The 19,585-nt window shown below is 38.4% G+C and overlaps 6 protein-coding genes across 15 annotated transcripts; 2 read left to right on the top strand and 4 right to left on the bottom strand.

The window, feature by feature from the left end:
* Positions 1-709: 709 nt before the first annotated feature.
* LOC111430041 (protein CHLORORESPIRATORY REDUCTION 6, chloroplastic) lies at positions 710-2,677 on the top strand. Of its 3 annotated transcripts, XR_002708263.1 has the most exons (5): positions 711-1,039; positions 1,407-1,538; positions 1,617-1,825; positions 1,899-2,165; positions 2,545-2,677. XR_002708263.1 is itself a non-coding variant. In XM_023066164.1 (4 exons), the coding sequence occupies exons 1-4, from the start codon at positions 823-825 to the stop codon at positions 2,103-2,105; spliced, it is 765 nt and encodes a 254-aa protein (XP_022921932.1). In that variant the 5' UTR covers positions 712-822; the 3' UTR covers positions 2,106-2,355. The 3 variants fall into 3 exon arrangements, 2 of the variants coding, with proteins under 2 accessions (XP_022921933.1, XP_022921932.1); XM_023066164.1 differs by lacking the exon at positions 2,545-2,677 and having other exon boundaries at positions 712-1,039; positions 1,899-2,355; XM_023066165.1 differs by lacking the exons at positions 1,407-1,538; positions 2,545-2,677 and having other exon boundaries at positions 710-1,039; positions 1,899-2,355.
* LOC111430038 (putative glycerol-3-phosphate transporter 5) lies at positions 2,335-5,108 on the bottom strand. Its single transcript, XM_023066162.1, has 2 exons — positions 3,769-5,108; positions 2,335-3,027 (listed from the first exon to the last, which is right to left on the bottom strand). Exons 1-2 carry the CDS (start codon positions 4,760-4,762, stop codon positions 2,480-2,482), a joined length of 1,542 nt encoding a protein of 513 aa, XP_022921930.1. The 5' UTR covers positions 4,763-5,108; the 3' UTR covers positions 2,335-2,479.
* Positions 5,109-5,250: 142 nt separating this feature from the next.
* On the top strand, positions 5,251-8,789 carry LOC111430037 (uncharacterized RING finger protein C4G3.12c-like). Of its 4 annotated transcripts, XM_023066161.1 has the most exons (7): positions 5,630-5,712; positions 5,928-6,018; positions 6,273-7,226; positions 7,309-7,488; positions 8,089-8,225; positions 8,343-8,453; positions 8,546-8,789. In XM_023066161.1, exons 3-7 carry the CDS (start codon positions 6,273-6,275, stop codon positions 8,628-8,630), a joined length of 1,467 nt encoding a protein of 488 aa, XP_022921929.1. In that variant the 5' UTR covers positions 5,630-5,712; positions 5,928-6,018; the 3' UTR covers positions 8,631-8,789. The 4 variants fall into 4 exon arrangements, with proteins under 4 accessions (XP_022921927.1, XP_022921926.1, XP_022921928.1 ...); XM_023066159.1 differs by lacking the exon at positions 5,928-6,018 and having other exon boundaries at positions 5,251-5,712; positions 7,315-7,488; XM_023066158.1 differs by lacking the exon at positions 5,928-6,018 and having other exon boundaries at positions 5,253-5,712.
* On the bottom strand, positions 8,751-10,857 carry LOC111430039. Its single transcript, XM_023066163.1, has 5 exons — positions 10,421-10,857; positions 9,602-10,336; positions 9,438-9,517; positions 9,291-9,362; positions 8,751-9,185 (listed from the first exon to the last, which is right to left on the bottom strand). The coding sequence occupies exons 1-5, from the start codon at positions 10,742-10,744 to the stop codon at positions 8,921-8,923; spliced, it is 1,476 nt and encodes a 491-aa protein (XP_022921931.1). The 5' UTR covers positions 10,745-10,857; the 3' UTR covers positions 8,751-8,920.
* Positions 10,858-11,290: 433 nt separating this feature from the next.
* Positions 11,291-17,340, bottom strand: LOC111430036 (pentatricopeptide repeat-containing protein At2g26790, mitochondrial-like). Of its 4 annotated transcripts, none has more exons than XM_023066156.1 (8): positions 17,062-17,340; positions 13,982-16,609; positions 13,699-13,830; positions 13,369-13,425; positions 12,292-12,447; positions 12,122-12,229; positions 11,947-12,036; positions 11,291-11,793 (listed from the first exon to the last, which is right to left on the bottom strand). In XM_023066156.1, the coding sequence occupies exon 2, from the start codon at positions 16,406-16,408 to the stop codon at positions 14,006-14,008; it is 2,403 nt and encodes an 800-aa protein (XP_022921924.1). In that variant the 5' UTR covers positions 16,409-16,609; positions 17,062-17,340; the 3' UTR covers positions 11,291-11,793; positions 11,947-12,036; positions 12,122-12,229; positions 12,292-12,447; positions 13,369-13,425; positions 13,699-13,830; positions 13,982-14,005. The 4 variants fall into 4 exon arrangements, with proteins under 4 accessions (XP_022921924.1, XP_022921921.1, XP_022921925.1 ...); XM_023066153.1 differs by having other exon boundaries at positions 12,122-12,216; XM_023066157.1 differs by having other exon boundaries at positions 11,291-11,757; positions 12,122-12,216.
* A 1,280-nt stretch (positions 17,341-18,620) lies between these two features.
* On the bottom strand, positions 18,621-19,557 carry LOC111430042. 2 transcript variants are annotated; one of them, XM_023066167.1, is made up of 3 exons: positions 19,215-19,557; positions 19,026-19,132; positions 18,621-18,890 (listed from the first exon to the last, which is right to left on the bottom strand). In XM_023066167.1, the coding sequence occupies exons 1-3, from the start codon at positions 19,380-19,382 to the stop codon at positions 18,824-18,826; spliced, it is 342 nt and encodes a 113-aa protein (XP_022921935.1). In that variant the 5' UTR covers positions 19,383-19,557; the 3' UTR covers positions 18,621-18,823. The 2 variants fall into 2 exon arrangements, with proteins under 2 accessions (XP_022921935.1, XP_022921934.1); XM_023066166.1 differs by having other exon boundaries at positions 18,621-18,905; positions 19,215-19,556.
* Between the last annotated feature and the right edge of the window lie 28 nt (positions 19,558-19,585).

The raw sequence follows: 19,585 nt of genomic DNA, 5'->3' as shown, positions 1-19,585 counted from the left end.
TTTTTTTTTTTTTTTTTTTTTTGATAAATATTTTTATAGTTTAAAGAGAATATTTAGCCCATGGTTTTGTTTTAAAAGTTATTTTTAAAATTTTAATCTATTTGAAACATAAATACATTAAAATAAAAAATTTTAAATAATAAGTGAGAGATGTGAAAATTCAAACATTTAATTTCAATCAACGTATTAATCGATCAATTTCGAATAACGTGTTAATTTAACCACTCTATTTTGAAAAAGTCATGCAAAATGTTGTTATTCTCAGACATACCAATTTGAACATAGTTCAATTAATTAAAATAAATATTATCGACTAATATGTCTGATCAGGACGTGAATTTAACATTTTTTTCATTAAAAGTCAAAGGAAAGTATTTTTCAACTTAACATTTATGGACTTAAACCTAATTTAAAACCACAACTTGAATATCTCTTCATAAGTTCAAAGTCTTAAAATTATTTAAATAAAATATTACAAAAATAAAAAATACTATATTTTAAAAATAAATATAACTAAAATTACATATTGGGCCGGACGGGCCCAATTTACTAGCAGCTATTTCAACATACTGGCCCAGAGAAATGAGGGCCCATTTTAATATTAATTTCTAATATGTTAATTAATTTTTAAAAGTTTTAATAAGGATGTATTAAATATAAAATTGATAATTTAATTAATAAATTTAATAAAAGAAAGGAATTGAAATTTGAAGCTAAATTGGATAAGTAGAACAAGATGGAGGAAGATCAGGGAGAAGATAAACCAGGCGGACGCCTCCGCCTCCCACCGTTGGTATTTTTGCACGCCTTATCGTCGTCTCCATGTCCACTCCCGCCATTAAACCTTTGCTTCCACTTTCTCCTTCCTTTAATCATCCATCTCGCTCGCCTATTTCATGGAGTTTCTGTAGACCTATCTCAGATTCTTCGCCTTTTTGCTCTATTTTCACCTCTTCTCGGCAGCGACGACAAGTATCAGCCTCGGTTGCCTTTAATCCATCCGGAAAATTTGATCTCTCTTTGCAAGATGATGAAGATGGTAAATCCTCGAATTGATTCTGATTCAATTTCTGATTTGTTCTGTACCTATTTCGGTTTGTGCATTCCAGAGATAGATAGGGGGATTTTTTTTTTTCAATCCATGAGCGTTGAATGAATTGCATGGGTCAATTATTTGGTTAGGTTTATAATTAGTCATTGGAATATTGCTCTGTTCTTTGGTTCTTCGCTTCCATTTTCTTGATGATGATACTCAAATCCATTGCTGCTCTTGGAGAAAAGGAAAATATGAACTATTAGGCAGATTTAATGGTATGGAAACTAAAGAAAAGGAAGAACAATTGTAGTGGTGATATGTTGGGGAGTTCTTCAAATTTTGATGAGTTTGAACTGATTGTTAAAAACAGATTCTTCTAAAGTTTCACCTCCAATGCCACCTACTGAAGGTCGGTTCGACGTGGTGATAGATAACGATGTAATTCGTCATCTAGACTTATCCTCATTTCAGAAAACAACTGGAATAATCTCACCTTTAGCTAGTAAGTTTTGGGTTGTAAATTTGTTTTGAAATGAGTTCTGTGATCCCTGATGAGTTCTCTTTCCTAGTATTGTTACAGCTGAGCCAAAACAATTTCTTGAGCGTACAATTGGTTTTACAATCAATTATACCCGAGAAGATCCTCACGATCGACGTGAATTATCCGAATACCCCGACATAAGACTGTGGTTTGTGAGGCTTGATTCAGAGTATCCATGGCTACCAGTTTTACTGGACTGGAGAGCGGGAGAGCTCGCTCGCTATGCAGCCATGCTCGTCCCTCACCAGGTGATGTTAGTGATGGCATGCTAAGAAAATGTTCTTATTAACATGGACTCATTTGGGATCTTTGTGGTTGCAGATTAGTATGAGAATGGGAATTGTGTTCAATCCTGAGGCTTTGGAGTTGTTTGTGATGAAGAAAGTCTTTATTGTGTATTCATGGTTGAAGCAACATGACATTCCAAAGCCAAGATTGAAAACAGCTAATATGGCTAGGATGCTTGGGTTTGGGATTGGAGATGAACTTTTTGACTTGATAGATCAACATCCAGTTGCCCCACCATGAAAGACGAGACTGAGCTCGAAACTCTGCTTCGATCGATCCTTTGAATCGAATCGAGAGCTGGTATTGTTCTCTCTTATGGAACTCCCACAATTGTATTCATATTCGCTTCTCGAAAATAGAGTTGGTAACCTTGTAATTGCCTGTTCTTAACTTTGCATAGCTTATTGTTGATGAATGAATAACTGAGTGATGGAGCCACCAATGTATTCGACTTCGAGAATATGATTGATAAGAAATGCTTTTCGATAAATTTGTTGTATTCTACACTCAATTACTGTGTATGGTACATGAATCTTTCTAATGAATAGGAAAGAATAGGATACAAAGATGTACAAATACCTTTCAAAACTCCTTTCTAGCAGAAATCTACTGTTCTAAACCGTTGACGTCTGCGTATTAGAAAACCATCGTCCTTCGTTTAACTTTTCTTTGATCTCAGTTTTTACTAAGCGAACCAAGAAGAGAGCCGCGAAGAAGATGGAAAGAATCAACATGAAGAAGACACTGTTCCATCCTCTTCTGGAAACATATCCTGCCATTAGAGGGCCAAGAGCTGCCCCAACAGATCCCGTGCCATCTATGATCGCGGTCACGGTTGCTAAAGCGCGGGAATTTCCTCCAATCAAACTCTGAGTACCGAGATCAGCAGCAACCGCTGTTGTAATGAGTGAGTATGGACCATTGACAAGTAATCCCGAAAGAAACATCAAGCAGGTGTTGGTGGCTGTCGAAATGCTCCCGAAAGCACGGTAGAGAACTAGAGCAGGAATCGAGAGCAGCAGGAACGTTACTGATGTAACTGCACGGGCATCGATCAAATCAGATATTAATCCTGCTAATATTCCACCACAGACTCCTCCAATGTCGAAAATGGTTGAGAGGATGCCGGCCGTTTTATCAGATAAAATCACACCAGCAACAGCTATCACAACAAAGAAAAACTGTTGTCAGCAATTCAGACTTCAAAACTACATTTAGAACATGATTTCTACAGAATTTTGAACCTATTTGTCAGTTGTCCGCATTCAGTGTATCACTGAATTGGATTGAATGCCGTTACGATATTGTCTTCTTTGAACTTTCCCTCAAACTTTTCTTCAAGGTTTTTAAAACACATCTGCTAGAGAGAGGTTTCCACACCCTTATAAAGAATGTTTTGTTCTCCTCTCCAACCGATAAAGGTATGAAAACCTCGCCCTAATGTTTTAAAACCTTGAGGGAAAGTTCGGAAAGTCCAAAAAGAATAATATCAGCTAGTGGTGGGTTTGGACCGTTACAAATGGTATTAAAGCAAGACAGTGGACAATGTGTCAACGAGAAGGCTGAGCCCCAAAGGGGGTAGACACGAAGTGGTGTGCCAATAAAGATGCTGCGCCCCGAACGTGGTGGATTAGGGGGTCTCACATTGATTGGAGAAGAGGACGAGTGCTAGCGAGGACACTAAACCCCGAAGGGGAGTGGATTGTGAGATCCCACATCAGTTGAGAAGGAGAACGAAACATTTTTACAAGGGTGTGGAAACCTCTCCCTAGCAGATAGGTTTTAAAACCTGGGGGAAGCCCAAAAGTAGGGAAAGCTCAAATAGGACAATATCGTTACAAATCCATTCTAAAAAGATTCAAAGGATATTAACATTCCTTAGCGATAAGAAACAGGTACCTACCTGTGTGCCTAATGTAAAATGGCAACCAGTAGAGAAAAGTATAAGCGACAAGCTTCGAAAAGAAGAGACAAAAGGCAAATGGTGCAACACCCGGCAATCTCCACGCCTCTAAGAAACCAATAGCAGCCATAGAATCCAAATGCTCATCTTCAAGCAGCACAGCCACCTCTGACTCTGTGTTCTCCAGCTTTTCAACTGGACTGACCTCTGCGTTCAATTCAATCTCATTAACAGAGGTTCCAAATCCAATGTCTTCTGGACTCACAACCAGAAACAAGAACACCAAAATGCCAACGAAAATCACAAGAGCTCCAGGCACCACAAACGACCAACCCCAACCAAGTTCCAACATCCCAGAAGCTATAATCGACCCAATGATGTTTCCAACAGAAGTATGTGAATTCCAGATACCCATAATTAGCCCCCTCTTAGCTTTCCCAAACCAATTGCCTACAACTGCCACCACACATGGCCATCCAATTGACTGAAGCAGACCACAAACAATCTGAACACTAACGAAAAACCACAAGAAATGAAGATTCAACCAATATCCCAGCCCGAACAGTATCGTACAAACACCACTACCCATCATCCCAAAAACAAGAAACAATCGCAAGTCAATACGGTCACCAACATGCCCTGCAAAATACATTCCAATAGAATATGCAGAAAGAAACGCAAGATCAAGCTTCCCGAGCAACTGCGTGCCATCAGAGCCATTAAAAGGAGCCCAACCAGTTCCATTTGAGGCCAAATCAGATTCAAATGAAGTCGAATTCAGCAAAACGCTCGAAGAGTTTACCGGAATTGTTGGTCCAAGCACACTCTTAACAATGCTCGGAGGTTTTCTCGAGGCATGGAAGGACGCATACGCTAAGAACGTGATGATCAGAACTAAGATTCTGTGAAAACCTAAACTCTTGTGCGGAGGTTTAAGATTTGGGATCAAATCAATCGCTGGAGCAACGGAGCGATTGGATTGCATCGTAACCATTCCGTGAAGATAATCACAGTAACATAAAAGAAGAACTAAACGAAAACCCTAAGCAACTGAAAACCGAAGATCAATCAAGATCGTTGTACGATTGCTGCAAAACGTAAGCAATCTGTACAAAAGAGAAGAAAAAGAAAATGCCAAGAAACTCAACAAATAATTGAACCTTCCCTCTCTCCCAGCTGCGAAGAACACAAAGAAGTACAGAGATTACAGTGTCTGATTCAGAAAATTGGCTGGATTCAAGATCCAAGAAGAAAAGAATAGAACCCTAAATCAGACACTGAACGTTCCGGGAAAGAGGAACGAATGAACTAAGACATTACGGGTTGTAAGTCTTTGACCGGAACGATTGCTTCGGATTTAAAACATATTTATTTATTTATTTTGGTAGCTTTATTATTTTTCTCAAAACACACATTTTAATTTTTATGTCGAATTTCAAATACAAAATAAAAAATTTATAAAATTTGTAAATAAAAAATAAAATAATCTTAATTTCTTCACGGCCGCAGCCATAGCAAAGAAGGTTTCCTCCAAAAGCTCGATGTCGAGAGCTATGGCGACATGACACCTCTGAACTCCATTTTTAATGGGAAGAAACCTTCGAAGCCAGCCTTTTAGAAGTACAAAAAGGTATGGATAATATTATAATAAAGTTTCAAAAAACGAAAGGAATTATTGCTATACCACGAACTCCCCATTCCGATCAATCGAATTATTGGTTTTCGATTGAATTTGGAATCAGAGAGGTCTGAATTCAATTTCGTGTTCTTCAAATTTCTGTCGTCTTCATCCATACGGATCATCGCTTCTTCTCCAAATCCCTAATGGGTTCGAGTTGTAGTCGTTTGGGGTCGCGCCCTTCTCGCTCCCGAGATTACCGCACCAACCGCTCCAAATTCTGCTCCCTCTTCTGCGGTGCTTCCTCTTCTCGCGCGATTCATCAGGTTGTTTTTCTTCCTCTAATCTTATTGTTTTTATTATCATCATCGAATCTTTTGTTCTCTCTTGTTTACTCTTTCTCCCATTTCTTCCGATTCTTCGTGAACTTGAATCTATTTCGTCCTTGGAAATCTTGTTTGGATAATCTGAGATTGACTATCTTCATTTCAAAGGTTGACCTCTTGATTGAAGTCTTGTGTCCGTTTGGTGTGCTTTTTAGTTGCTTGAAGCTCTGGTGTTGCATTTTGGGGGATTTTGGATGAGTTTTGATCTACCAAGTGAAGAAGATCGGTGTATCTCTCATAAATTAGGTCCGATTCTGTAGCTTTTGTGATATGTTTGTGTCTGTTTGCTGTTTGTTTTGCCTGTGAGTGGGATGATGATTTGGCTATGCTTATATTGTTCATCTTCGTGGCAATATCTTAGTAGAAATCTTTTGTTCTCTCAATTATTATTAGTTTATAATCATCTAAGTTGTCTTGATCTCGTCTTTTGCTCTCGTTTTGCAAGTTTTAACAAGTTTAGATGACGGATTAAGTCTTTAGCTGACACATATTTTAAATAGATGGAAGATTCTACAGCTCAATTTCTTGTCCATCCGACAGAACATCAACATTGTAATCACATCATTGATGAAGTTCAGCTCCCCACAAATGGATCTATAAGAACGGGACTTCCTAGCGCAAGCGCTCATTCCGAGGCCTCGCACGAGAACAGCATTGTAGTCAGTGAGGAGCAATGTGCTGTAGATGATCCTAATATTGATATCAATGATCATGGGAAGTGTTTGTCTCAAAACAAGGAATTAGTTCCCCTTCAACAGATTAGTGCTGATTACAGTCGTGATGAATCTCGTAGACATAGAGATCGATCTTCGGAACCAGTATCTGTAAATATTCTGGCTAACGAGGATGCAGTAAATGGTATTGATAGTTCAGTGGACAAGGGTGTATCTCCAGTCTGCACCAAGGTCATGTTTGCGGCAAGCAGCTCGAATACTCAAGAGGTTGGAGATTTATGTTTGAACGAGCTGACAGGTTACGTTCAAGAGGATGAGGGAACAGCCAACCAGAACCCGGAGTCTGAATCTTCTCCTGATTCGGATCTTCCGTTAACTTTTCAATCCCTTGAAGACGAATCTTCACGAGAGGTACCCTCGAGTTTAGACACTTTTGTGTCTGATGATAGGGAGCCAGGAGATGTGGGTATGCCTCATGTCGATATGGTCGGTATTTCTTCCAACGTTTTATCTACAAGTAGCATTGATGCAAATTCGCTTATGATCAGAAGGAATAGCAGAAGACTGTTTTGGGATGCCTTTTCGAGACGTAGTTTTAGAAGACATAGTGAATCTCCGTTTCTTTTCCCTCCTAATAACATAAGTACTACAGGAGATTCAGACCGGTGGCTCCTCGATATAAGTGGTAATTTTATCGATGATGAAGTGCGTGGCGATTCAAGACATTTTCCCAGAAGAATTCACATCTTGAATGAACAACAAAGAGACTCAAGATCCCAGGTTACATTCTTAATGTTCTATATTTTCCTTTCAAGTAGTAATTGAACCTTGTTCTGTTTATTCATGATTGCTTCTCAAATAGGTGCAGATATGGGAAAGACTCCGTAGTAGTCTCAGCGAAAACAGTCGGCAGAACTTATCTTGCCCATCAGGCATTCACTCTAATGGTGCTTGCTCGTGTGACTCGTTCTCAAGGATAGAACACTCGAGTACCCGTGCAAGCATATCACGGATAATCATGCTTGCTGAAGCATTATTTGAGGTAGTCTTCCCCTGTTCAATTCTTTAAATTTTAAGATGATATTGTGTTAAGTAAACCATACATTACTGTTTAAAGTTCACTTTAATTGGAACTCTATGTATGAGATCCCACATCGGTTGGAGAGGGGAACAAAACATTCCTTATAAGGGTGTGGAAACCTCTCCCTAGTAGACGCGTTTTAAAACGGTAAGGCTGACGGTGATATGTAATGAGCCAAAGCGGACAATATCTGCTAGCGGTGGTCTTGGGCTGTTATAAATGGAATCAGCGCTAGACAACGGACGGTGTGCCGGCCAGGATGCTAGGACCCCAAGGGGGATGGATTGTGAGATCCGACGTCGGTTGGAGAGGGGAACAAAGCATTCCGTATAAGGGTGTGGAAACCTCTCCCTAGTAGACACATTTTAAAACCGTTAGGCTGACGGTGATACGTAACGGGCCAAAGCGGACAATATCTTCTAGCGGTGGGCTTGGGTTGTTACACTATGCCACTGGATATTTCTGATAAACGTTTTTGCACTTGGAGCATCGCCCACTTTTTGGAGTTCTATTGCTGTATTTGAACAGTTATCTCACATCTTCTTCTCTGTGTATTTGAAGGTGTTGGATGAAATTCATGGTCAGCCTGTTTCTCTTGCCCTCTCCATGGTTTCACTCCCTGCGCCCGAATCAGTTGTCGACTCTTTTCCTCTGAAGAACCACGAAAAGACGACTAATGGAGGGGACGAAATTGAGCAGTAGGCTTCCTCTTTCCATTAACTAAATACATTTGCCTGGCTGGCTGAGTCCATGGTTTTACTTGCTTATCACTTGTTTAGTTTCTAATTTGGGATTGTGTTACAAAAATTGGTTAGATGCTACATTTGCCTGGCTGAATACGAAGAGGGCGATAAAATAAGAGTCCTTCCCTGCCGACACGAGTACCATATGTTGTGTGTCGATAAATGGTTGAAGGAGATTCACGGGTATGTCACACATATACTCGACGACAATCACTGCTCTCTCCTTATATCATTTTATTCATCAACTCATCTCCTAATTTCGCTGTGTTTAACAGAGTCTGCCCGCTTTGTAGAGGGGATGTTCGTGCAGGCTCGAATGATGAATGTTCGGTTTCAAACCCCGAAATTCCAACAATTTGATGGTATTGTATAGCAAAAACAGAACACTCATTCATTATCATGTTTCCTTTCCTGTTAATACTTGGGGATTAATTGGATCCCCATGTTTTGATTTTGTAAGGCATTCATATTGTATAGCAGTTTCAGAAGAATTTGAATGAATATATATATCTAGAACAAGCAGTTTGGTTTGAATGATTCAAACACTTGTACAATAGGGCAGGAATGACACCAAACGAAGGAACTGTGTCGATAACAGATAACCGAGACAGGGAGACAGCAATGTCAGCTGTCTCTGCTTAGAACAACAACTACTTGAGCATTGAAAGACCAGTGCTTGGTCTCCAAAATGGATTCTCATAGGCAGGATCGGATCTCATCGGATCGTTTACGTTGTTGAAGAGATTTGGATGGCAGTTCTCGTCGTCTTCAAACGTCGTCCATCTCATCGAATTGCTGCTATTACGTCGTTTCTCGCTCGCTGCATTTCTCATATTCTCCATCTCTCCCACATGGTCCTTGAACTCTTTCTTCACAACATCAATTACTACATCCCCATAACGATCGCACCATGATCTAATGAGGGAAAAAAAAAAAAAAAAAACAACAGTTCATCAAAATACTGTCTTTGATCACACCATGATCGCACCATGAACTTATAAAATGAAGATTGGATCTTACTTTGGGAAGAAGTTCTTGAGGTCGGCTTTGTCGATCGGAAGCCTGGTGGAAATGGCCTCAATTTGATCATCCCTGAATTTGAAACGATTTAAAAGAAGAACAAAAACAGAGGAAAGTGACAGCAACAATGATCTTTGAAGATCTTACGAGAATTTAAGGTTTGGATTTGTGTCGTTCAGCTCTGTTTGAATTCGTGAAAGCTCTTTCTTTATGTTCTCGCTTAAAACCTTCAAACAAAATTAGAACACGATGAACAGAATCAAAAACTTGAAATTTACAGACAGGCCAACGCCGTTGAAGCAGTTCATTACCTTGTCGATGAAGAAATCCGATGGAGACCCATTTGAATTCAACTTCATCTTCATCATTTTAGTGTTGGGCCCTTCCCCAATTGGACTCGTTGCGAGCTGAGCTAAATTTGAAGAACCCCAAAATGCTTCACTGTCGGATCTTTCATGGAGTGGCAATGGAGCTGTCTCATCCTCTGTTTGGTCTCGTTTCCATTTCTTCAGCCCATTGAAACCCCATTGTTTTTTTCCAGATTTGTTCATCCGTTCTTCATAATCTGGACCATAATTTCCACCGCCGCCATTGCCGCCCTGAAACAGAGCTTTAAAGGGTCGTCGTTTTGCCTTTTCTCCACTCATCTCCTTGTTTGATGAACTTTCCGACATCAGAATCGAATGGGTATCACTGATATTACACAGATTTTCAGATTCAAAAATACTTTTCTCTTTTCTGTTCCTCTCTGTTTTTTGTGATGACGCGAAACTAAAAACCGACGCAGCTCCTCTGATCTGTTTCATACCCAACATAACCTTTGATCTGTTCTTCGAATTTGAGTTCGATTTTAGTGAAGAGTTTTCATCTCTCAAGTCAATAATCGACCATTCTTCTTCTAAAATCTCCTTCGAATTCTCTTTTGGGTCAGCTACAATCACATCCCTGGCCTCAATTTCAGCCCCTTGAACTGCTAATCTCTGAAGCAGAGGCCTCTTCGAAGAGTGATACTCATCTGTTGTTATGCATTTCGCATAAAGAAGCTCCTGATAAAAACAAGCACACAATAAAGTTAATTGGTTTCTAAAACAGAGCACACACATAAAAACAGAGCATTATGAACTACGAACCTGCAAGAACAACAGCTTATCTCTCAATATAACTTGGTGTTCTTGTTCTGGCGGTGAAGCGATCAGAGTATCGAGCAAATGGGTTCTGAAATCAGAAACTTCATTTTCAGCTAGAATACCTTCATTGTGAAGACCCATTAATTTGAGCATCTGGTGGAAGGAATCTTGCTGCCATTTGAGGTTATCAGACTGGAGCTTCGCCAGCTTCTGGTCCGCCGCCGGCAAGCATCGTTTCTTGAAGCTGAAGGGAAGAATGGACTTGCAGAGAGAGGTGATTGAATCATGAAGAGAAGAATAGTAAGTGGGTGTGTAAGAATACACCATTTTCTTAGAACAGTGAGGAGAAGAAGAAGAAGATGAAGTGATCTTTGTGTGTTGTTGGTGGGTGTTTTTGTAAAGAGATTTTCGAGGGTCCTTGTCGAGTGTCAATTGCAGTATAGTTGTAGCTGTTTCAGGTTATTTTGAATTGAGGGATTTGGAAACGGTCACAAGAAAGTAGCCGTTGGGACTTTGGAGGCTATAACAGTAAATTCACCCGTTTGTTTTTGGCCCATAATTTGACTTTCTTCTCCTTTTGATTCTATTTTCTTTTTTTAAAAAATAAATATATCATACCATACCATTCTTCTTACATGATCGAACGAAAAATTTGACAATTCTAACCTCATAGATCGTCTTATTGACCAATCCAGCTTGGTATGATGTATTCGATTAGAAAAAAAATAATAATAATAAATTCAATTACAATTCTAGTTCAAAACATCTCCAAAGGTAACCTTTTAAATATCTATATATATATATATATATATATACACATCTCCAACGGGAAAGGAAATAGTGATGATCTCGAAGGAAAAGCTGAGATGACAGTGAATAAAGGAAGAAGTGGAATAAAAGAAATATGCAGCTGAATTAAGAAATCTATTTATCCCAAGTGGGCCTTTGTGCCAACGATGAAACACAATACAAAACATAATTGGTGTTAAGCTAAGCATAATACATGGATAAAGATGTCCAGAGCAATGATAGTTGTTCTTTTCGTGTAGCCACGGTGCACTTTCGGCCTCTCTTCGACGATTCGTACGAGAATCAAAGTGAAAACCAGAGAACTGCACCAATATGTTACCTCTTCTGATCTGCAGCAAATATGAGCTCCATCTATGCGACATGGTCCATTAGTATCAAGTTGAAAGCCATGTGATTCATTTCAAACCAATTCGTTTTTCAAGACAGCTCATTGCATGATTCCAGAAAAGAATGGGGATATAGATATTGAGACCAACCAAGTTGTAAGAAATCTCCAATGGCTCATATGATGAATGCATTTCCATGTCGGGCTTGCACGAACATGCGTGTTATATCAGCTAGTTTATCTTCGAGAAGAGTTTAACAGAAGCTTAGACTATAATCAACACGGACCCCAGAAAAGATAATTGTTCTTATGATGGAAATCAATATTACCAATCCAGGAAGATGAATCGAAATAACTGTATATATAAACTACCAAGACTAAAGAGAGTACTCACAAATTGATTGGTTCGTGATCATCATGTTCGATGTGGTCAACTTGCCATTGAACAAACCACCATCGTGCAGTTTTCCGTTGCGACGCCAGCCTACATGAAATATTATTGATCCATTTGGCGACATCTATCATATCAATCAATTTCAAGGAGTATTTGTATACGACCCTCTACGTACCCAAATGTCAAGGCACATTGTACCGGGTTCACTGCACACAATACCGAAATAGGAACCCCGGGTCGTCTGGCCTTTGTTGTGCACCTTACCTCTTCCTAACATTTAGTACTAAAAAAGTTATGAAAGAATGCTTTTATAAGCTTATAAAACAGCATAAAAGGCTAACTAACATCAGCTGCATCTTAGACAGACGAAGTGCAGCTTGACACAACACTTCAGCTCCTTGGTTCCTTTTTTAGGGTACCCTGGGAACAACTCAGTCATCTCCTGAACTGAAGTATGCTGTATAGAGCAGCTTGGAAGTAAATTGTATGAACGAAAAATTCCTGGAAGAAATTTTCAGATTATTATTCTGTAGCTTTTTGTTTTTCTAATATGAAACTGAACTTTCATTGAGAAAAAATAAAAGAATACAAGGCCAGCGAACATACAAATAATTACAATGGATAGTGGATAAAAAAGACTGCTATTTGGTGGGGGGTAAAAAACTACAAGCTTTTCTAATGGATAACACCGCTTTTCAACAACGATATCCCCACATGTTCCACATGACAAAGTAAGTCGCATCAAAATTTGGTTAACATTGATCGGAAACAAACTGCCTCAGTTTGTAATACTGCGAGAGTGATTTCCTAATAAGCAACCCACAAGTCTACAACAGAATGATACATCTTCTGAGGGGTTCCAAAAGATTTTCATCTAAAGAACTCAAATTGATTTTGGGGTCAGTAGGCAGATCAGTGGGTTTACAAGCAAAAACCTTGCATCATTCAGGAGTTTCAAAGTGATGCTTAAAGAAGACACCTGATCTCCTTGCAATCTCAAGTTCCAATCTAAGCCCTCCTATTAAAATAACCCGAAGCAAGCTTTATCCCATGAAAACAAGCTAATGCTTGCAAACAAACATGAGGAAATAATACTTGACATAATATTCAACTCCTTAGGCGTTAAATTCAGCCTTAAGTCAACCCCCCAATGTGAAAACTTCGCAGCTTTATGATGATATTGATGATTAAAACAAGCAATATGATAAGCCAAAAAGAGATATGAGTTGGAGTTCTGTGATAAGTTGAAAGTAGCTTTCTCAGATTCTCCATTCCCAGAACATCAAAAGTTCTGGGTATTTACAGTTGCCCTTTTTTAAAAGAAAATCTGAGGTTCAGAATCAAGACATCAGGATCGTTAGAACTATTAGGTTGTAAACATAAATGATTAATGGAAACAAAAAAAAAACATTTGGAACTTACAGCTCTGGATAGCATCTGCACCATATCTACAGCAGAGGAGACTGCCACTCACAGAAACTGCAAGGCAAAGCAATAAGTTCAACGTTTGAGAGATTTAACTTTTAACCGATCCTCAATTGTGGTTACTGGTACCATAAATGCATAAAATAATGGACAGAATCCCCATTACCAACATCATTCACAAGTTCAGGAATACTTCAAATTAGTCCTTACAAATATATTACTTCAAGTAAGTTGTTGTTATTGCCAAGTTATATTTCAGTTTAAGATTATAAGAAAGTAATTTGAAAGAATGAGTCTTGAAGCGAAGGAAAATAACAAAGTAAAAACCTTGATATTGTAGGTTTTAATTTCTAAGCCCATTATTGCAACAACTCCAAACAATTGAATGCTTCATCTTTGGGTCAAAGTAGAGGGCTTTCATATAGCTCAAGTAGATTTCAGTTGTGGAGAATCCAGGGCCTGCAAAGTATAAAGAACTTGTATAACTCCAAAGGAGGAGAGGAGATAAGGAAGGAAGCAAGCCAATGAAAATAAAATAAAGTGGACGGCATTATGTACAAGGATGAAGCATTATACTTCATTGGAAAAGGTCGAGACTAATGTTACTCACTGTTATTCAGTAAAGTGTTTGTGTTCATAGTCGCATTTTCTTGGTTTTTAGAGAATTGTGATGCAACAGAGATGAAAACTGTTCACTGGGGAGAATTCCCTTAGAGAGCATATCAGACATTAGAGTTGCGGCTTTCTTTGTATCTCCACTTCTACAACAGCCGGACAGTAGGGCAGTATAAGTCACTATATCAGGCTCAATTCCTTGATCGACCATTTCCTCAAAGAGGACAACAGCATCGTTAAGGTTGTTCATTTTACAATACCCATCAATCAGTACAGTGTAGCAGATAATGTCTGGAGTAATCTTCATGTCTTTCATTTCATCAAAAATTGTGGAAGCAAAAGCTATTTCTTGCTTTTCTCCCCTTAAATCTACTGAGGAGCAAAACTCTTGTAGTCGGGTTTTAAATAGACCATCTAGCAGAACTGTATAGATAACAATATCAGGTTTCCTCCCTCGATTCTTCATATCACACAGAAGCAAATAAGCTTCTCTCAAGAAATTAATCTTGCAATAACCCTTTATCATCATTGTGTAAGTGATGAGATCAGGAGTTAACCCAGCACAGACTAAGCAATCAAATAAACTTTGAGCTCTCTTCATATTTCCCACCCGACAGAGGGAAGATATGACATTATTGTACACAATTTCATTAGCCTCCACATCCATAATTGGAAGTTTTTTTATCACCTTAATAGCTCTACCGCTAGAATCTTCCATGCAAAGGCTACTAACTAGCCTAGAGAGAGTACTTTTTTTAATAGAAACTCCTTTCTTGGACAAATTAACAAAAAGATCATATGCATCATTCGTATGGTTGGCTGCACAATACCCATTAATCATGGCAGAATAGTTATCTACCGTCTTTACTTCTAAACTATTGAAAAACTCTGTCGCTTCTTTCACTTTGCCTCCTACGCATAAATTTTCAATTACCAGATTGAGTATCTTAGGGTCTTCTCTCAAACCATGTTCCTCCATGTAGTCTAGAAGTCCTTGCACCTTGGATACAAGACCATTTCTAGACAATCCAGCAGCAAGCACATCATAAGTGATGGTGTCAGGCTCAATACCATTTTTCTTCAAATTTTCAAACATTACCATTGCTTCATGAATTTTTCCTTGGACCAAAAAGCCTTTAATCATTGTTGTATAATGCACGACATCCATCTGGATCTGTCTACTTGTCATATCTTCTAACAACTCCATAGCTTCTTCCAGTTTTCCTTGTTCACATAAGGCATGAAGAACAATATTGTATGCAACCTTGTCAAAATACACACCCTTACCCTGAAATACTTTAAATTGGTTCACTACTTCTGAACACATTTGCATCCTAAGCAAGCATTGTAGGATAGAGCTGACGATCACACAATTTGTTTTTATACCTTTTGACAACATGAGACTGTGAAGAGACAAGGCCTTTTGCAACTTCAACTTCTTGCAATAACCATTGATCAACACACCATAAGTTTGTGCATTTGGAACTACTCCATATTTTTCCATTTCAAGAAAAACATTTTCTGCCTCGTCTATTTTCATCTCTTCACAAAATCCATGAATTACTACAGAGTAAGCATACACGTCTATTGGGGCTTGTGCTGCTCTCCATGCTTGTAGCAACTGATACGCCGAAGCTGAACAATGGTGGGTACACAACCCTTCAATATATGCAGTATAAGCAAAGGCACTTGCAACCACCCCAGCTTCACTCATCTCCTCAAAAATATATATAGCTTCTTCCATGTTACCCATTTTACAAAGTGCTTTTATTACGATAGCATAAGTATAATCATTAGGATGGAAACCAAACCTCTTCAACTGCTTGTACACAACTAGAGCTATATTCATTTTCCCATGCTTGATAAGGCGGTTCAAGAGATAATTACAAGTAAAAATATGTGGAACAAATCCCTTTCGTCCTGACCGGAAAAGTAAATCCACAGCACTATCAAACAAGCTAACACTGACATAAGCCTTGATTAAGGCATCATATGCTCGAGTGAATGAGCCATTGACCGCATACCCTTGATTAAGGGATTCAAGCAAATCTAAGACATCAAATTCCATTTTCTTGGAGTCAATGAGATTCAAGAACAGAGATTCAAGCTTTCTCTCCAAACCCCAAGAGCACAATATCCTAATAAGAGCTGCATAAGTAGAGATGTTATGTTGAAAGCCCCGATCCTCCAATTCGCGAAAAAAGGAAAAGGCAATGTTGGGCTCCCTTCGGAGACTTCCTAGTATTTGGACCACCTTTGACGGGTTAAATTGAACAGGCAAAGTTGTGTGGAAGAAGGTGGTACTTTGTTCACCGTCACTGTGTGAAAAAGAACATGGGTTTAGTTGAGCAATTGCAGTTGAGGCGAATTTGACTAGTTTGAGCTTGATGGGATTATTCACAGCGAGCAACAAACAATTCATGGAAGTGAATCGTTATTGGCTTTTCCTTCTGTGGTCTAGAGAGGAGAACACGAAATCCTAATGCGGGGTAATGCAAAGTCTTCAACCAACTGGACAATCTACAAACCGTTGCAGATATATTTCCTTCTCTCCACTGCTTTTAGCCACTACACAGTCTATAGCCGGTTAAGTAGACCACGCAGATGTCTTACCAAAAGTTCTCTGAAACATTAATAAACGCAATCTCAATTAACAGTTTACCTTTACCGAAAAGAGTAATATATAATTAAGAACATGACAATACCCCAGAACAGAAAATGGTGGCAGAACGGATGCATTCCCCCAAAAGATTCAGCAGCAATAACCAAACGCACTCAATTAAACCCAGAAAACTACAGTGTATGATATATTCATAGCATATCAATCATAAGAAACTCATTCCCCAAGAGAATTAAACACTAATAGCCAAAACCACTTCAAAGATTAGGCGGTAAAGTCAGAAAAAAAATTATCACGAACTGCCATTGGGTGTTCCAAAGGACGGCGGTGGTGTGAGAACGAAAATAGGTTTAAGAGAACAAATGAAATGGAAGCTCAGTTGATCAAATTATGTACGATGATGATTAAAAAAGCGAGCCAAGAAGTTTATGAGATTTATAATCAATCAGCTTTACCAAGTTTCGGTGAAAGTGCACAGGATAACCTCTCGCAGCTCCGATTAGCATACAAAATCACCAAGGTGGAGATGAAGATCGTTGCATCTTTGCTGGAACTAAGTTGCAAAAACCTATAAGACAGTTGAAATGAAGAAAACGAAAGCGGTCGAGTAGATTCGCAGGACTGGGCTGAGAGACGGTGGACGACGGTAAGAAAATGAACCTCAGCGGCGGCGGCGGCGGTTCTGGAAAATTATGTTAAAGGGAGGTTTTTGCTTGCAAGGGTTTAAATCTTACATTTTTTCCCAATAATAAAATTAAATAAACATTTTCCACCTCAACTCATCTGAATAATACAGATTTAAATTTTACATTTATTCAATTTTCATTTATGAATTAATAATTTTGTTCGAAATTAATTTTCCCAATTCTAATTTTTTACATATTTTATATTAGTTAATTAATTTAAATAATATCATTTTTTATATAAAATTTAGTTAATATAGCTTTTGTGATTCTACGACAAAATCTGATGCATTTTCTAATTAATTATTATTATTATGTCTCATTTTATTAAGTTCTAAACATTTTAAATCCTCTGTTATTTTTATAAAAATGAATATATAATAAAAATTATATGTTTATTCATTGTTTAAGAAGCTATTTTATGTTCAGTCTTGTGAAAATTGGACATTAGGATCTTTTTCCCTTTTAATTTCTCAACTATTTTGATTAATAAAACTTTTTTTTTTCTTTTTTTGTTATTGTTTCGAGTGGCCATATTGATATTCGATGTTTATAGGAATGAAGAACGGTGTAAAAGACAACTAATGTAATATATAGATATACACTTTGTTCAAGTAAAAAAAAAATGTAACTGAATATGATTCGTTAATACTTATGGTAGAACCTCTCTTAATTTTTTGTTAGAAGCGTTCAACATTTAGATAATCGTCGTTTTTTTCTGCAAAAATGTTGAAAGAGAATTACAAATATGGTATAGTTATAGGATATTTGTAGGGCTTAGTATTTTTGTCTTTGAATCCCGTCAAAACTAAGCACAAATTTCAAATTGTAATATAGTTAATTGATCGAAAACAATTATTGATGTTAGAAATATATTGTTAGATGAACACGACTCTCCATAATGGTATGATATTGTCATGTTAGATGAACGCGACTTTCCACAATGGTATGATATTATTATGTTAGATGAACACGACTCTCCATAATGGTATGATATTGTCATGTTAGATGAACACAACTCTCCACAATGGTATGATATTGTCATGTTAGATAAACACGACTCTTCATAATGGTATGATATTGTTATGTTAGATGAACACGACTCTCCACAATGGTACGACATCGTGTTAGATAAACACGACTCTCCACAATGGTATGATATTGTCCACTTTGAGCGAGTATAAGCTCTCATGACTTTGCTTTAGGCTCCCCAAAAAAGTCTCACACCAATAGAGAGTATTCCAACCCAAAAAACCTCACACCAATTGAGAGAGTATTCTTTGAAATCATTCTCTAAATTAGCGGTTTCATCATCCATTTCATCATCCAACATACAATTGATAGATTCATAAATAATTAATGAATCCAAACATGAACAGTTTGAGTTTTTATGAATTTTAAGCCGTGTTTATGAGATGTAATTTGAAATATACATAATCCGAACCGGCATCGGTGTAGAAAAAACAAAGCACCATGGAAGAAGAAGAAGAAGAAGAAGAAGAAGAACAGATCCACTGAAATGAAGTCGTGTTCTTCACCAGCACTGGCCGCACTTGTCTTGCTCCACGCCTGTCCAATTCAACTTTGTCCAATTCAACTTTGTCCAATTGAACTTTCTGCATCAGATCGTGAATATTTCATTATTTCGAACCATGGAAAACCAGGAATCGATCTTTATGATTGAGATTAAATCAAACGAAGTGTTAATCGATCTGTGTTGTTATCGTTTTCAGTACCTGGATTTCCTCTGCGTTCTCAATCGCTCGTCCAATCTCCTCTTCGCCTCTCTCGCACTTCCATCCAGTTTATCGTCTTCATCCGCCTCGATTAACAGGCTTCTTTCCTGCAAAATTATCAGTTAAAATCGAATCAATTGAATCAATACACTCGGATTTCATCGACAGAACGAGATGCGATTTACGAACCAGAGATGGATTTGAAGCGAGGAGCGTTTCGTGGTTGCTGGTGTACAAGCAGAGAACAGATCTCCTGGTTAAGGCCTGAGCGGCGATGTGCGGTGAATCTGACCATACTTTGTTTTGATGACATCGTCTTCTTCGAGCACACTCTACACCAGGAAGCATTCCGGCCATTGGAGAAACTTTGGAAACCTTGAAAGTTGAAATTTCTGCACGGATCTAGGGCTTTTCTGGCTGAGGAGGCGGAGAGAGAAGTGATTAAGTACAGATTGATTGCATTGACTCCATCGGCACTGGAAGGAGGAGGAAAGTGCGCGGAAGGAGGCGCGAAGGTGCCATGAAATTACCAGAGTCGGGTTCGTTAGGCCCACCGGAAA

This window comes from Cucurbita moschata, unplaced genomic scaffold, assembly GCF_002738365.1.
Source record: "Cucurbita moschata cultivar Rifu unplaced genomic scaffold, Cmos_1.0 Cmo_Scf00032, whole genome shotgun sequence".
Classification (NCBI taxonomy): Eukaryota; Viridiplantae; Streptophyta; class Magnoliopsida; order Cucurbitales; family Cucurbitaceae; genus Cucurbita; species Cucurbita moschata.
This window is presented reverse-complemented; position numbering and strand designations above follow the sequence as displayed.

Bases quoted from the DNA above. Each gene is read 5' to 3' on its own strand.
- LOC111430041 (XM_023066164.1), top strand. From the start codon at position 823: ATGTCCACTCCCGCCATTAAACCTTTGCTTCCACTTTCTCCTTCCTTT. The intron at 1,040-1,406 runs GTAAATCCTCGA...TGTTAAAAACAG, and splicing joins TTTGCAAGATGATGAAGATG to ATTCTTCTAAAGTTTCACCT. The intron at 1,826-1,898 runs GTGATGTTAGTG...TTGTGGTTGCAG, and splicing joins CCATGCTCGTCCCTCACCAG to ATTAGTATGAGAATGGGAAT.
- LOC111430038 (XM_023066162.1), bottom strand. From the start codon at position 4,762: ATGGTTACGATGCAATCCAATCGCTCCGTTGCTCCAGCGATTGATTTG. The intron at 3,028-3,768 runs GTAGGTACCTGT...TTGTTGTGATAG, and splicing joins ATTTTACATTAGGCACACAG to CTGTTGCTGGTGTGATTTTA.
- LOC111430037 (XM_023066158.1), top strand. From the start codon at position 5,593: ATGGGTTCGAGTTGTAGTCGTTTGGGGTCGCGCCCTTCTCGCTCCCGA. The intron at 7,227-7,308 runs GTTACATTCTTA...CTTCTCAAATAG, and splicing joins AAAGAGACTCAAGATCCCAG to GTGCAGATATGGGAAAGACT. The intron at 8,226-8,342 runs GTAGGCTTCCTC...AAAATTGGTTAG, and splicing joins GGAGGGGACGAAATTGAGCA to ATGCTACATTTGCCTGGCTG.
- LOC111430039 (XM_023066163.1), bottom strand. From the start codon at position 10,744: ATGGTGTATTCTTACACACCCACTTACTATTCTTCTCTTCATGATTCA. The intron at 10,337-10,420 runs GTTCGTAGTTCA...TGTTTTTATCAG, and splicing joins ATAAGCTGTTGTTCTTGCAG to GAGCTTCTTTATGCGAAATG. The intron at 9,518-9,601 runs GTAATGAACTGC...TTTTGTTTGAAG, and splicing joins CGGATTTCTTCATCGACAAG to GTTTTAAGCGAGAACATAAA.
- LOC111430036 (XM_023066156.1), bottom strand. From the start codon at position 16,408: ATGAATTGTTTGTTGCTCGCTGTGAATAATCCCATCAAGCTCAAACTA.
- LOC111430042 (XM_023066166.1), bottom strand. From the start codon at position 19,382: ATGGCCGGAATGCTTCCTGGTGTAGAGTGTGCTCGAAGAAGACGATGT. The intron at 19,133-19,214 runs GTTCGTAAATCG...ATAATTTTGCAG, and splicing joins TCGCTTCAAATCCATCTCTG to GAAAGAAGCCTGTTAATCGA. The intron at 18,906-19,025 runs GTACTGAAAACG...GATCTGATGCAG, and splicing joins AGAACGCAGAGGAAATCCAG to AAAGTTCAATTGGACAAAGT.